The sequence below is a fragment of the Bubalus kerabau genome, chromosome 3 (genome assembly GCF_029407905.1).
Source record: "Bubalus kerabau isolate K-KA32 ecotype Philippines breed swamp buffalo chromosome 3, PCC_UOA_SB_1v2, whole genome shotgun sequence".
Lineage (NCBI taxonomy): Eukaryota > Metazoa > Chordata > Mammalia > Artiodactyla > Bovidae > Bubalus > Bubalus kerabau.
In genome coordinates, this window is record NC_073626.1 from 179,770,874 (window position 1) to 179,786,644 (window position 15,771).

Genomic DNA, 15,771 nt, shown 5'->3' on the forward strand with positions numbered 1-15,771 from the left:
TTTAAAGCTTGGTTTGATGCTTATCCTGGTTATCCGACCTGTGTGACATTCAAAGCCAAGTCGTTGAGATTGCCTGGCATAAATGTCGCCCTGGTTTTTCCCCTAAATACCTTGCATCCTGGCTGTCGGAGAACCATGCCAGCCCATACCGGGTGTCTAGGAATGATGAAAGGAAAGAGTTGAGTTGTTCTTGCTTTTAGGAATAATTCTACCATGAAATTCTTGACTTTTAAAAATCTTGACACTTCTGACACTTGTTCTTCCTAGATTAAGAGATTTGTTTTAAAGAGTGATGAAGATGGTGAGAGGAAAAAAACGAACCTTTCTACAGGGGATCAGCCCTGAGGGCCTCCAGTACCTTCACCTCCCAATAAAAAGGGGCCATTTTGTTCCATGATCTCATCCTGTTCAGACAGGCCCTTGTCATAGGAAGGCTCAGTGACTCTTAAGACCAGCAGCTTGTGTGTTCAGAATGCAACCATTACGTGTGTGTGTGTGTGTATGGTGATTCTGTTGTCCGAGAGGTTTGGGATCAGGCTGCAAGGCTGTTCTGCGTGGTGAACCTGTAAAGAGATATGCCAGGTCTACAGGGCTGAAGGCCTTGGGGATTTTTTACGTCAGAGCATCATTTGATTTAGTTAGTTTCCTCCAACCCTGTTCTCCATGGGGTCTACTTTAGATGGGTTCCTTATAACCCAGCAGTGGTGGAAAGAAGGGCGAGGTGGAGCGGGACAGGCCGCACTTTGTTAGCTGCTGCCTGGTGTGTTCCTGTTTGTGTGGAAGTTTGTTGCTGTTCACCCAGAGTGAATTCGCCTGCGGCCCAGTGCTAAGAGGGACAGGTGTTCATGAGGCCAGCCCTAGGACCCCACTTGAATCAGCAGCTTGGTTTGTGAGATAAGAGACCATATCCAACTACCACATAGCAACTTGCATTTATCCTCAGCTTGGTTTTATCCTCAGTTTGGTTTTACAGTCAGATGCCTGTTTGGCCTTTGAGTGCTCCAGAGGCTTGCCGACCTCAAAATCAGGCTGTGTGCCAGTCACGTGTTTGCAGCTCACTAGCCTTGGGGCCTGGCTTTGCCCTTTGCCGCAAGACAGACTTTGGGATTTGGGTCTGGGCTGCTCCTAACATTTGGGAGAGAATTTCAAAGAACTGCTAGGTGTGACAAGGCCAGCACTAGGAAAGGAGCAGCATGATTTTGATAAGCTGGGTTGAGTCCCATTTTTACAGACAATCCAAGAGAAATATCTGGAAGAGGGGAGGGGGTGATTGGGAGATTGACATATACATACTACTATGTATAAAATAGATAACCGGTAAGGACCTACTGTATAACAGGGGGAACCCTACTCAGTACTCCATAATGACCTATATGGGAAAAGAATCTAAAAAAGAGTCGATGTGTGTGTGTGTGTGTGTGTGTACCTGATTCACTTTACTGTACACCTGAAACTAACACAACATTGTAAATCAACTATACTCCATTGAATTAAAAAAAAAAAAAATTACAACTACAGCAACTTGGGGGAGTAGAAATATCTGGGAGATATTTAGCAATCAAATGCATTTTTTGTGGGCTTTTTTAGGAAAGCAAGAGAGTATCACTCAGGCTTTAAATAACAATTTTGGCATTGGGTTCATTATCAGGTATCCACCCACCTTGGTGTACCAGAATGGCAGCATTGGCTGTGTTGAGAATGTGGATGCAGGCAACTACCCACCACCACCACAGTCAGACTCCATTTCTCCACCTTCTCCTTCCTTCTCTGAGGACAACTTGCCTCCCCCACCAGCAGAATTCAGGTAAACAGTGGCATCTCTTCTATTTACTCTGGGTGGTTAAACACTCAAGAACAAAGTAAAAGTTCCAAATCCAGGCCAGGACCACTAAAGTAACTCCAGACGAGTCAGGATAATATAAATAATTGATATTTATTGTCTGTAAGGTACCAGGCGTTATAGCAAACTTTATACATGTTACTTAACCTCCACAAGAGTCCTCTTGAGATAGGTGCCCATCTTACAGAAGAGTAGACAGTGACGCACAGAGGCCCGTGAACTCAGCTGGGATCACACTGTCCATAGGAAGCAGACTCACGATTGGAAAGCAGGCCACTTTGACTCCAGAGCCTGTATTCTTAACTACTGGCTACACCTGAACAGAGAAGTCACCAGCTTCTCTCTTTGTTTTTTTGCTTAGCTCTGTCTGACTCAGCATGAAATAAAGTGGTGTAATCTGCTGCTGTCCATAAAATACTGAATAGCCTTTCTCCCTAGTTGTCTAGGAACCTAGTAAGTAGTTGCCTTTTTCTCCTGTTGCCTCTGCTCCATTTCACTGTGGCCAGAATCTCCAGAAAGAATGAAACAAAGGAGAAGGAGATGAGACTTAGGATCTGACCGTTTTGATATTTGTCAGTGTCCCTGGCAGAGGTGTATACAGGAAGAGTTAGCATGTCATGGCTGGAAAGGGGAGGGATCTGAGGAGTGTTAGATTTCAGTGTTTCCTGAGGAAAAATAGTTACTTTTCTTTCTGATGCCTAACAAGTGAGAGCTTTGAAAGGTACATTTGTCTCCTTGGACACTGTTTAATCGGAGACTGGATGTTGAGGACCCTCCCGATGGAGACCTATAGCCGCGCTGTCACCCCACCCCCTGCCCTGTTCCTGGCGTCTGAAACCATTAATCCCAAACCTCCTTCTGCCTCCCAAATCACTTCCTGCTGGTTGCCGCGTCAGATACAGTGAGGCTCCAAGGTCTGTGGAAAATTCCAAGATGGATGCTTTCCTAAGGAGTAGCTATTAGTGTAGGACAGACACAAAGGTGGAAAAAGGGCCCTTCAGCTTCACACATGGCCTGAGACCTCGCCGCCGCAGGCAAGCAGGCCTGACCCAGGAGAGGTGAGCCTTAATGCTCCCACAACTTGGGTCAAGTCTGGTGGCACATTCATTTCCCGTCTCTGCTGCCCTCAGGCCCTCATCCGCGCTCAGGCTCTTCCACAGGAGCACTGAGGGTGTACTCACCTGAACCTGCACCCGGTCAGGTTTGCCTAGCTTGGCTTGGGTTCCCTGCCCTCACAAGATCCGGTGCATGTTAATAGCCTATGGAATGGAGCCTGGTGGGTGGTGGTGTTTGAATTTTTATTTCGGTTCGTTCTTGCGTGGCTTATTAGTCCTGGCTCCAGGATTGAGCTGACCCTTCCTCTTAGAGGAGGACTCAGGAGGGCGCCTTCCCTTGCAGAGCTGAAAGGTTTGAGGGGGACCTAAGAGATGGTCTTGGCCAGCCTTACCTGTTAGAGAACTCCTAAGTCCACTTTTTTTCAGGCGGTATTTCTCAATTTCTGCTTCTACTCCTGCTGACGGGAAGCTCATTATCTTACAAAGCTGCCCATTTCAAGGCTGGGGATTTCTGACCATCCCCAGGTTGTTCTTTCTGTTTGAGCTAAAATGAAATTATACCGTCAACCAGAATGAACCTAGGGTAATCGATAAGCTTAACATAAGGGTGGGTGTTTGCATCCTGAGAGTGATAGTGGGTCTTTTTTCTTTGTCCTTTCAGCTACCCGGCAGACAATAACCAAAGAGCTGGACTCAAAAGGTCCAGTGTGGTCAGCCCAAGCCACCCACCGCCAGCTCCTCCTCTGGGCTCTGCGCCAGGCCCCAAACCTGGGTTTGCTCCACCACCTGCCCCTCCGCCTCCACCTCCGATGATAAACACTCCACCCCCACCACCACCTGGAGGATTTGGGTCTCCAGCGACCCCGCCACCACCTTCACCCCCATCTTTCCCGCCTCACCCCGATTTTGCTGCCCCTCCACCTCCTCCCCCACCGCCGGCAGTTGACTACTCGACTCTGCCACCACCTCCCTTGTCCCAGTCAGCAGGAGGCGCACCTCCGCCTCCGCCCCCGCCCCCTCCTCCAGGGCCCCCTCCGCCCCCTTTCAGTGGTGCAGATGGCCAGCTGGCTGCACCTCCTCCGCCACTTTCTGACACCACCAAGCCCAAGTCCTCCTTGCCTCCTGTGAGCGATGCCCGCAGTGACTTGCTTTCAGCCATCCGTCAAGGTAAACCCCCAGTGGTGGGTCCAGGATCATGGCGCCTTGTCTGGGCAGCTGGGTTGACTGACTGGAGGGTGGATGGGGGGCCCTGTGCCCTCCCAGGGGAATGGCTTTCGCTGGGTGGAGAGAGAGTAGGACTTCAGACCTCACATCAGTCTGAAGAAAGGCTTCACCCAAAAATGCAGAGGTTTGTATTTCTTTCCACCTTGGTTTAAAGTAAAGGCTTCTTAACCTAGGATGTTCAAACTGCTTGGAAATTTATGCTTTGTGTGTCCTTGCGTTCATTCTGTGCCCCAGAGAAAACCAAGAATCACTGTCTTGGAAGGTACTTCCTCATCTGGACTCAGACACTCCCTGTCCTTCACTTTTTTACCTTTCCTATTCTTCTCCGCTCCTCTCCCCCACCTTCCCACCTCCTTCCTTCCTCCCTTTCCCCTCCTGTCTCCATGTCTCCTTCCTCTCACCCTGCCTTCCTCCCCTCCCTCTTCATCGTCTTCCCATTGTGGAGCATTTATTCTCTATCAGAGGCTGGTTCTGCTCCCAGGAGGCTAGAGTGGTTTCTGTTTGATCCTCAGTGAATTGAAGGGTTGTCTAGAGGAGACAACCTCAGGCAGCTCAACTCCATGAAAATCGATGACTTTGGCAGACTGAGTGCCTGCTAGATGGGGTATGGCAGCCACTCCTCACTCAAAGCCTTGTGAGAAGTACCATCCTCACCAGCCTGAGAGCATGGGAGCCCGGAAGAATAGCAGGCTCCCTTTAGACGCTCTTGTTGCACTGGGACCACAGTTTCATAAAGCCTGTCTGACTTCTCATTGGCTTTCCCCTTTCCCTCTTTGCTCTCCTCCAGCGTCCTTCTATTTAGCTGTCCTTTGCAGTACCCACCTCCACCAGGGGCCACTCCCTCTTCCTCAGTCCTGGATGGATTCAGAGACTGATGCGCCTTCTTAACCCTTCTCTGTCTCCCACACCAGGCTTTCAGCTGCGCAGGGTTGAGGAGCAGCGGGAACAAGAGAAGCGGGATGTTGTGGGCAACGACGTGGCCACCATCCTGTCGCGTCGCATTGCTGTGGAGTACAGCGATTCGGAAGACGACTCCTCTGAGTTTGATGAAGACGAATGGTCGGATTAACTCTTCTGCCTGCCGCCTACTTCCTTTTTCTTTCTTTCCTACCTGCCTTCTTTGATGCCCACCCCAACAGTCCCAAGGGGAAGAAAAGGGAGGGAAAAAAGAATTTCAAGGGGCCAGGGCCTTCCCTGAAGCAACCAAAGATATATCCCAAGTCCTTCCTCCAAATCACCATGTATTTCCCGTCTTCCTGAGGTCAGGCCCCATGGGGCTGCTGAGGTTCAGTACCTGGGATATTCCCTGTTCCCTTCAAGTGACTGTTACTGACTGAAGAGAACGGAAGACCCCAAAGCACACTCCTTTGATTGGGTTTAAATTGGAATGGTGCCTTCCCCCAGGAGCCATTTTCTGTAGTCTTCCAGAATCCTTGCCCTCAGCTGCTTTGCATAGTGCCAGCCATCTTCTGGTCCTGAAGCCTGCTGGCCCTTTTCCCGTGCATCGAGAGGGCGGAGCAGCCGCAGGCCCGGTGCCTCACCCCTCTGTCCTCATCCATAGGGTGAGGCTGCCTTTTTCTAAGCCATCTCTGTGTCTAGATGCCCTTTATTCCAGGAGCCATCAGGCCCCTAAAGAAATGTCTTACCCCTCTCTGCTCAGAAACAGTGCCTTTCTGAAGGCAGGGGTGGTTGCCTCCCTCCCAGGCTTCCTTCCCTGAATGTGCTGTTCCTGTGTCCCTCAAATACCCCTCCCTTGCCACCAGGTGCCTCCAAGCACCACGGCCCGGTTCTAACCTCTAGACCCCATGACCAAACTAGCCCTGACACCTTGGGATCTGAGCCTCTGCCGCGCTTAGGAGCCGAGCAGAGACTTGGAGTTGCAGGACTGGAAGAAGACGGAAGTCTTTGGGTTGAATGACGCTGAAGCTTGGAGATGGGAAGTGACTTGCTCACGGTCACACCATTGGATGGGGACAGAGCTCGAGCCCAGAGTTCCTGATTCCGAGTCCCCTGTGCTTTATGGGACCAAATTGTGGGCACCTGTAGATTCTGGGCTCTGCGCTGCTCCAGACCTCCCCGCAGAGGGGAGTCCCAGCAAAAGGGCGCAGGGCCTGCTCCAGGCCTGTCCGTGCTGCTCAGACCCTCGTGGCTGCTCTTGTCGTTTGCCCCCGCTTTCCTGTCACCAGCCCGGCACCTGGCCTTCAGAGCTGCCCTTTTGGGGGACCAGAGTAGTGAGAGGAGGAAGAGGGTAGGCAGTGTGACAGGTGCTGCTTTCAATTCCTCTGCATCTCCTCCCCCATTTGTTTCCCCAGTTTAAGCATAGGTCCTGCCAACTGTAGAAACTTCAGTCCCTCAGGCTGGCAGCGGCCGCAGGTAGCTGCCTGGAGAGGTGGTGTGGGGAGGCCTGGCAGCTGTGAGGAGGGCTGAGACGCAGGACGTCTCTGGGTCCTGTTTCCAGCTCCCCTCCTCACTGTACCATGATTTCCCTCCCTCCCTCCTCCCTTTTTCCCCAAGCTGATACACAGGTGCTATTCTTGAGGAAAAAAAGCTGGTCAGCTTTGGCCAGCAGTGAGGTTTCTTCTCTTCTGTTGTGTAGCCTCTTAGGCTGAAACCGGCTTTTCCTGGCTTCTCCAGCTCTCCGAGCCCTGAAACAAAGACAAACAGGATCTGTCTCCCCCCAGCACAGCACATGGTTCTAGTAATTGCCAAAGCCCTCATCAGCCCCTCCAGCTCGAGGAGAGTGTGCAGTCATGAGGACGGAGCTGTTAAGAGTCCAGTGTGCCCACCTGTCTCCCCAGATAGGGCGTCTTGGGCGCAGGGCGGGCACCGGGCTCCGGCGCTGAGAGCCAGACCGTGTGCACCCCTGCCGTGCCTCCCACAGTGCGCTCCAGAAGCTGAAGGTGCTTTCTTCAGAACTCTAAAATGGCTGTTGAAGGTGCCCCCAGCTGTCGCCCAGCAGTGACCAGGGCAGCAGGCAGAGGGCAGCGGTTCTCCCAAATAGGAGTCCTGGGGCCTGGCCAGGCCAGGCCAGGGTTTGGGCCTAATGGCTTTGACTGAATCACCCCATCCCCCTCCTTTCCGGAAAAGGGGGAGCCAGCACTGTGCTCCTATCATCCTGCTCTGACCTTGAAGGGGGCGGTGTTGGCCTGGCTTCTGGAATGGACAGAGCCTGCCGTGGAAGAGGGCTGGGGGCAGGAGGAGGTGGGGAGGGGCACTGCCTGCGGAAGGTAGGATTAGATCATTAGCTCAGTGACCTCCTAGGGTTTCGATGTGCTGTGTTCTCATCCTACAGCTGGTTTGGTAATGATCTGCAAGTCCCGGAGAGCAACAGCACAGCTCTGCCTGACGCTCTCATTAAAATCTATGCAGCCAAGCTCGGCGCTTTGTAGCAGCCGGCCTTGCGAAGCTTCCTCAGCTCGGGGGGCTGGGGACCCAGTCAGCCGAGAGGCCCTCTGGGCTCTACTTATGCATATGTGCACCAAAAAAAAAAAGCTTCTTTAAACCCAGAGCCCTTTAAGATGATAAAGGACCTTGTGCAGGTAATTGTGTGTCTTTGGAATCCTGTAATTGTAGAAAGCCAAGTTTAGTGATTATTTAAACTGGGCTGAGGCTGGTGAGGGTGTGGAGCAATGGCCCCTAAGGACTCTGAGGGCTGAAGGCAACGAGCTGCCTCCCTTCCTTGTTCTGCCCAGCCCAGGGGACCTGCCCCCATTCCTGTGGCCCAGGGGCCCAGCTTCCAGTCGGCAGTGTCAGAAGTGACTTGTGGCTCTGCCTTGGTTGTGAGATGAGTACATTCCAAAGGAGCAGCCACGGGGAGGGGGCAGGGGGCAGGCTCAGCGATCCCTTGGAGGCTCAGAGCAGCTGGCCTGAGCTCCAGCTCGCCTCCAACGGAAGCTCGCGCCCCTCAGAAACGACCCTGGCCAATGTCACCGCAGAGCCGAGGCGGTGTTGTCAGGGCTAATGTGAAATCTCTTCCCGTGGCGCCGATCCTCCGGCTCTGCAGCGCCAGCTCGGACAGATTGAGGTCTCTGTGGCTTTGGTGACCCTGCTTAAGCATTCCCACCGTGTCCCAGCTCTGCTCTCTGCCTGCCTCCCACTGCAGTCCCCCCTCACCTGGCTTGGGGAGGGGGGCAGTGCCCCAAGGCTAGGGGCTTTTGCTCAGGAGAGATGTCAGGCTTCCTGGGGTCGTCAGGCTTTGAGCTCTACTGGGGTCCAGCTGACCTGGGATACCAGGTGTGCCCAGAGATGCACCTCATCCCGTGCCTCAGGAAGGGCTAGGGAACAATTTTGTTATTGTATTAACTTTACTCAGTTAACTCACTTGAGAAACTAACCAATTTTTACTTTCTGTCTAGAATGATGTATGTGTAGGAGAGTGAGCTGTAATGCTCCCAAAGTGCCTTGTTTTCTCTGATATAAATATATTTATAAGGACCTGGTCCGGTGGATTATTCTTGGGTGTGTTTGCCACATGAAGATGTTAGGGACTGGGCTTGTATGTCGTGGGGTACAGTCTGAAGATGGGGCCCCTTCCCCTGAAGATGGGACAGGAGCTGCAACTGAGATCTGAGCAGTGGGGCTGAGCCAGACCCCTGAAGTGACCCTTTCCTCTTTCCCCTGCTCCTCTCAGGTCCTTAGAAAAGGACATCCAGTTTTTCAAAGCCCTGTGCCTCCAGGCCTGGTCTCACTTGAGTCCCTGCCAGGTTTCATGTGTGTAGTAGGTTAGCACCCCAAGTGACCTGAAGATTCTATGTAACTGTTTAATGTATACTTCCGAATACATAAATGCCAACATTTTAAATAATTTGATGAAAGTCTTTGTAACCATGCAGCCACCTCTGGGGTGTGTGTGTATGTGTGTGTGTGTGTGTGTGTGTGTGTGCACACTTGTATCTGTGTAATGGGAGAAGCACTTCCAAGGGGGCGACATTGATAGCCACAGGTGGTGGCCAGAGCTCCACAGGGAGGTCGGTGTGGGTGGGCTCAGAGGGCGGGGGCCTCTGCCTCTGGCTGGTGTGCCCTGTGCGGGAGGTGGGGGTGTTGATTTAGGAGGAGACCTGTCGGGGGATGTGGAGGCCGCCTCAGCTGGCTGAGAGGGGTGTGCTGGGGCCAGGGAGGGCGGGGAGGAGCGGGGGCGCCTCACATCAGGCAGGAGAATGCTGATGCTGCCTGCCAGCATCTGGCCGGCATCTTGTCTGCCTCTCAGACCCAGCAACTTACCTTAAATAGAACGACTTACAATGGAATCCGATAAAAGGGTTAGGCTGCCGCAGGCCCCCTCTCTCTCCTGCCTGGGAAGGCGACAGGTCTGGGTTTCTCTTCTGACCCTAAAAAAATGACCTACCCAGGAAGCAACGGTTGTACCGAGCACAGCTGCTGTGAGTAGCTGTCCCCGGGGGTAATTGATGAGCGGACTCCCTGTTCCAAGCCCAGCAGACGGTTTGGGGCGGCCCCGGGAGAGAGGTGGGAGCCGGGTTGGTGACTCGGCTGGTCACGCCTGCTGTTGTGAGAGAGTCACCCACTGGCATCCCAGGAGAGGGGGCAGAAGTTTTGAATCGTCAGCAAGTGCTGCGCCAGCCACTCTGAGCTCATCGCTGGGGGTGGGGGTGCAGGGGAGGGGGCGCGGGAGCTGGCTGGCCCTGGCGGAGCCCCTCGCCCCACCCTCGTGCTCAGGCCTGTGTTTAGTCAGCACTTGGCTTCCCGAGGTCGGTGACTGACAGGCAGCCAGACGCCCGCCCTGGGAGAAGACAAAATGGTGGTGTCGGGAGCCGCCCTTGCTGGAGAATTGGAGGGAAGGAATGTGGTTCTGGGCAGCTGGGAGTCTGACTTAAATTCCAGCTCCTCCGCTTGGGAGCTTCAGCTCTTCGGGCTAGTTGTGAGAAGAATGAGCATTCAACTACTACCTGCCCGAGACTGCCTATGCTTTATTTCACCAACCAAGGGTCTCCCACTTGACACTTGAGAAAAAGATTCAGAGAGGTTGAGTTGCCTAAGACCGCATAGCCGACCAAGAGCAGAGCCACAGTTCGCACGTGGGTCTCTCCTGTTCTGCCCACCACACAACGTAAACCATTTTCAGAATCTCTCCATCGAGGATCATGGTCTTTGGTGTCAGAGGCGGGTGTGTTAAAGGTTTTCTGTTACAGACTGCCCTACCTACCCGCTGGTGCCTAGTTTTATAAATGATGGTTAATTTTGCTCTTGCTTTGAAATAAGTGAGCTGGACTGGGGGCCCTGCTATCCTAGACCTTTAGAGTTAGAAGTACCCTGTGCCCTCAACTGCCTGGAACAAAGTGGTCTCCCTGTGTATGGGCGGGGGCTTCCAACAGACACAGCTTCAGTATATGCACACCTGTTCAGATGTGGACATTTGTGCACACTCAGACATGGAGACACGTGCACACAGAATCCTGTCTTTGTGCAAACAAGAGCACAGAGCAGCACACAGTTACAGGAGCACAAGCACAAGCAAACCACACAAAGTCCTCAGGAGCCACCCCTCCTGTGCTGCCTCGGCTAGCTCCTCACTGCCCCCTCCTGGCCGCCTGGTGGCCAGGGCAACCTGGCACCACTTCTGTAAGCGCTGCTCTGGGGTGGTTGTCAGCTAGTTCCCTCCTAGATCAGGAAGCTAGGAGCTGTCTCAGGTGCTCCCCAAAGCCAGCCTTAGCCCCGGGAGAGTGTCTTGTGAGGGGTCTGAAGCTAGAGGACAAAAATATAAGCCCTTCACACCCAAAAGAATCTCTCCCTGGTAGAATGCTCGGTACCATGGTGGCAGGCATTCTGCAGAGACACCCTCCCACTGCAGCAGGCAGGCATCCCCGCCCTTACCTGGGGGATTGTGCACACACCTGCTCATGCCCTGCATACGTATTTAAAGAGGAGAAGATTTCCTGGCTGAGAAGTCAGAGGCCAGGTTTTCTAGCTCTCACCTTGCGGCTCCCTCTGGGCCTCAGCTCCCTCCTGTTCAGTGAGGAGTTGAACAGGATTATGTATTCTGCCCAACACCAACCCCCCACCACAACTCCAGTGTCTTGCTGTCTTGGGAACTAACCTCTCCCAGACGTGTGCCTGGGTAAAGCACATCCATAAAGATGAACCCAGGGACTCCTCAGGCAATCCTGGAAGGATGGCCAATACCAAGCTTTTTATTCCTAGTTTACAGTTGGAAAGGCAGACACAGAGAGGTACAGCAATTTGCCCAAAGTCACACAACAAGTTGGCAGCAGGCATGAAAGTAGAAACCCTCTGCTTTCCAATGCCCCTGGCTGTCTGCAAGAAAGCAGAACTCGCTGTGGGCTCAGGCCCAGAGCCAAGGAGACAGGAACTAGAGAAGCAAAGCCAGAACCTCCGTCCTGTCTGGGAGCCCCAAGGCTGAGGAGAACCCAGAGGGAGTAGTGGGCTTAGGTATTAGGCGAGTTCCACCACTCCCCACCCCAAACACACACCCCTCTCCCTAGACTGCAGAAACTTCAAACTCCCTGTTCCTCCACAAAGCCGGTGGCTGGCTGTGGGAGTTCTTATTCTGTGGCTATTTGGGAGTCCATCATGGTAGGCACACACATGAATGGGGTGCACACACATGCCTGGACTCTGGGTGTGCATGTACAGGTGTGGATAGACGTTCTTACATGCCTACAGGTATACCTAGGTGTACATTCATAGGCATGTATAGCATGTAAACTCGTGTTTGCAAGCCTGTATACATGTGACACATTTGGGCATTTAGGTGAAGTGTGTTTGGATGTACATATATCAGTGGTCTCTGTGTATCTGACAGGTGAATTTATCAACATGTAAGATTTTGATTAATGGGGTTTTTCCTGAGTGTGGGTGTGTGGAAATGTTCACATGCATTTGTGTGAAGTGGGCTGGAGCATGTCCACCCACATGACTAGTGTGTGTGAAAGTGCGTGCAACCAAGGCTCAGGTGACTGGGTGCATGTGAATCCTAAGTGCCCTCCCACGAGGGTACGAAGCCAGTGCCCCCCCCCCCCCAGTCCTGGTATAGGGGCACCCTGCCTGGCTCCAGCTCAGCACTGAGCTCATAGCACCCCCGCCCTGCCTCGCATTCTATTCCCCAGACCCAACCTGCTTGGCCAATTTGCAGCCTCTCGCTCCCAGCTCCTGAGAAGGCCTGCAGCAAAGTCAAGGGGCTGGTGGCCAATTAGTGAGGGGGTTAATCAGGGATCTGGGGACCCCCGGGGGGTGGGAAGCCAAGGGCAGACATTGGGGTTGGCAGGAGCCTGATCTGCCTGTCATGAGGCTGGGGGGAGGGGAGGCTGAGCCAGCCGGATGGTGCTGGAAACCAAGGGTCTGCCTGTGAGTTCATGATTGCTGAACACTGACAGTGAGGAACCTGTGTGACTGTGTACACTGTGTGCAAAAGACATGCATGTACATATATGTGCACATGTACAAGTCCTTGACTGTAATCCTGTATGCACATGTGTGTACATGACTGATGCCATCTGTATGCACACGGGCAGTTTTGTGTCTGTATATATGTGGGTGTGCCATGGTGTGCAGATGGGTCTGGGTATGCAAGCATGCCTGGACCTGTGTGCACACATGTATATACAAGGCTCTGTGTCTGTGTGCATACGTATTTGTGCAGGGGCATGTGCATACATTTAGGTTTGTGCTTCTGCATGAGAACGTGTACCTGAGGTTGACATGGTCTGTGTACATGTGATATATCTGTGTGCACAGGTGCGCATACCAGTGTGCAGGCACACTGATCATACGTGCGTGTCTGGATGTGTGTGCATGTGTGGGTCTTCTCTCAACAGCCAGGAACCTGGACCCCCATATGTGTGCCTGTGTGCACACATGTCTCCGCATGTAGGGAGTTTCCGGGTGCAGGGTTGGCAGGTTTCAGGCTCCAGGAGAAAGTCGGACATACGAGACTTGCCGCAGCCCCCGGCCGCAGGAGCCTGTTTTCCAGCCTGCAGAAGCTGTGAGCCCGTGAACTCATCTTATATTAATAGCTGCTGTCTCCTCACTTATTGCAGGGAGAAGCGGTCATGGCCCTGGTAGGGGCTGCCCCCTCCACAGGACCTGGGAAGAAGGGGAGGAGAGAAGGGCCCCAGCCCCACCCTAAGGCCTACCCCCGCAGGAAGGCAGGGTTCTGGGCCCCAGCCTTTGCCTCCTCCAAGCCAGGGACCACCCCCCCCCCCACTGCCCAGCTCACCCTCCTGGGCCTCAGTCACTGGGGGTATCAGGTATGGAGTTGGATAACTGGCTAAGGCAGAGAGGCTGGAAGGCTTGGCTACACCCCACCCCGAAAAACACAGACACACAGGCATACACGCACACATGCATGCACACGTGATGAGCAGCCCCAGGCTGAGAAGTCTGAGCCTGAAAGAGACACAGACGGCTTCAGTCTGAGGGCCAGACATGTCCCTTCTCTCAGGGGCCTTCGGTTGGAGCTGGGACACAGCCTTCAGAGGCCCCTACTCTGATGAGGAAGGTAAAACTTCTCTGTAAATATTTACTAAGGAGAAGTGTAGCGAGGTGTATAAACTTCATCTTCACAGCCACAGGAGGGCTGAGCCAGGGAGGCTTCCTGGAGGGAACACAGACTTAGGGTACAGGGAGGACCTGAGATGTAGCTGCAGAATCCCAGGGGAAGGAGAAGCCAGCGGGCCCCACCTTGCACACAGACCCCAACCCGGGGACAGGCTCAGACACCCTCGTGGGCCCAGGACTCAAGGCCGAGACTGAAGATGCAGGCTTCCAGAAATGCCTGAGCGCCACCTCACAGCTACACGGAGACAGAAGAGGACTCATAGCGTGAGGGTCCACCACAAGTGAGGCTGGCCCTGCTGGGCCCTGGAGCCGGAAGCGGGGAGGGGGCCAAGAGCCAAGCCCGCCAAGGATGGGATGGGCCCTGGCCCTGCTCTTTCGGAACCTTGATGGGTGCTCCTTGGGAGTGTGGTGGAGGCAAACAGGAGGCCTTTTCCTACACTGCCCCTCCCAAAGACCTAGGGGTACCCTGGAGACCCCCAAAACTTCCCGTAGCCCAGGACAGGGCTCCCTGCCCTGGTTTCCTTGCTTGCTATTTCTGAGCTGCTCCTGAAACCAATTCCCTCAGGCAGAAAAGAAACAGATTGGGAGTCACAAGGACCTGGTTCAACCCTCAGGTCAGCTCAGCTCTTAACTGTGTGACTTTAGGCAAATCAAATGTCACCTTCAGTGAGGATTTTGAGGGCATCCGTATCTTTTTTTTTTACTTTTGGGCCACTCCATATCACTTGCAGTATCTTAGTTCTCCGACCAGGGATCCAACACGGGTCCCCAGAAGCAGTGGATAAGCTGAACCCTAACCACTGGACTGCCAGGGAAGTCCCAAGGGGCACTCTCGTTTAAAGATTACATGCGCTCCCTGTGCCTCGATTCTGAGGATATATCACTCTGACATTATCATATTTTAGTTCCTCTCTTTATTACTGTGTCCTCCAGCTAGAATTTACGCTGCCCTCAAGGACAGCAATGAATAAACGAAAATTCATTACTCTCAGAGCCTCAACTTTCTCTTCTGTAAAATGGGGAAAGCAATAATACCCCCCTCCCCCAAAGGGGCCATGGTGATGTTGTGTGAGATGCTTGGCATGGGACAGGTGCTTCCTGACTGAGGACCTTTTCCCCAGGGACCTTCCAGGAAGGTGGGGAGAGGAGGTAAGCCTCAACCTGACCTGGTGGAGCCTCCCCACTTTGGGCCTGGATTGGCACTGTGTGTAGCTCAGCCCAGGCCCGCCCTCCGCCAGCTGTGACCCAGCCGTGTTGGTATGCCCACTCCCCTTGGATTCCTGTGGCTACTATTGGGGAGGAGTCTTGAACATCAGGCAAAAGCTCTCTGGCCAGGGAAACAGTCTCCCCATCTGTGCAATAGGGGTGCTCTGAGGGCCCCACCTCCAGGCTTTGCCCATCTGGGTATATGTGGGTTTGGGGTAGTCAGAGCTTCCTCTTCAGCCACACCCCAAACCTACTGCTGCCTGTGCCTGGTGAACAAGTTCTTTTTGGTTCCAAAACAGTGAAATTCAGAGTCCTGCCCAATTTTGTCCTCAAATGCACTCAAGGGTACACAACACACCCTTACCATCACTCACCTTTGCATAGAAAAAAAGCCCTTCCAGCTCCTGAGTGAACAGACCCCATCCAACCACCTCCCAAAATGGGGCCACTGGCTCTGAAAATTAACCCCGACACAAGGCAGGGTCCAGAATATCCTAAGCCTTTGGCTTGGGAAGGCAGGAGATGAGGGGGCATCGGCCAGGGGACAGTGCACAGGGCCTGGAAACAAATGTGCCTCTTTGGAATCCTGGCTCTGCCGTTTCCTAGCTGTATGACCTTGAGCTGACCACTGACTCTCCCTTGGCCTGCTTCCTGGTCTGTAACATGAGAAGTTCTTACCCGTGCCAGGGGGTGCTTGTTAGGCATACGTGAGCTGACGGGTGCAGAACGCTTAGTGCAGTGCCCAGCACACAGAAGACACCTGTGAGTGGAAGAGGCTGCTGTTTTTCGGAACACCTACATGCCTTGAGCACATTCTTCATGCCCAAACCCCAAACTAAAGCTAATGTAGGCAAGATGTGAGCAACTGAAACCCAAGGAGCTCTAGCACCAGGAGTTCTAGTCTTGGTGGAGGTG

General features: G+C 53.3%; 1 protein-coding gene across 4 annotated transcripts in view; it reads left to right on the forward strand.

Annotated features, from left to right (window-relative positions):
- WASF2 (WASP family member 2) overlaps window positions 1–8,923 on the forward strand; it is a 74,990-nt gene extending 66,067 nt beyond the window's left edge. For all 4 annotated transcript variants that reach the window (XM_055574000.1, XM_055573997.1, XM_055573996.1 and 1 more), the window contains 3 exons: window positions 1,649–1,804; window positions 3,557–4,062; window positions 5,031–8,923. In XM_055574000.1, the coding sequence (XP_055429975.1) occupies window positions 1,649–1,804; window positions 3,557–4,062; window positions 5,031–5,188 (820 nt within the window). In that variant the 3' untranslated portion in view covers window positions 5,189–8,923. The remainder of the gene's footprint in view (window positions 1–1,648; window positions 1,805–3,556; window positions 4,063–5,030) is intronic.
- The last annotated feature ends 6,848 nt before the right edge of the window (window positions 8,924–15,771 follow it).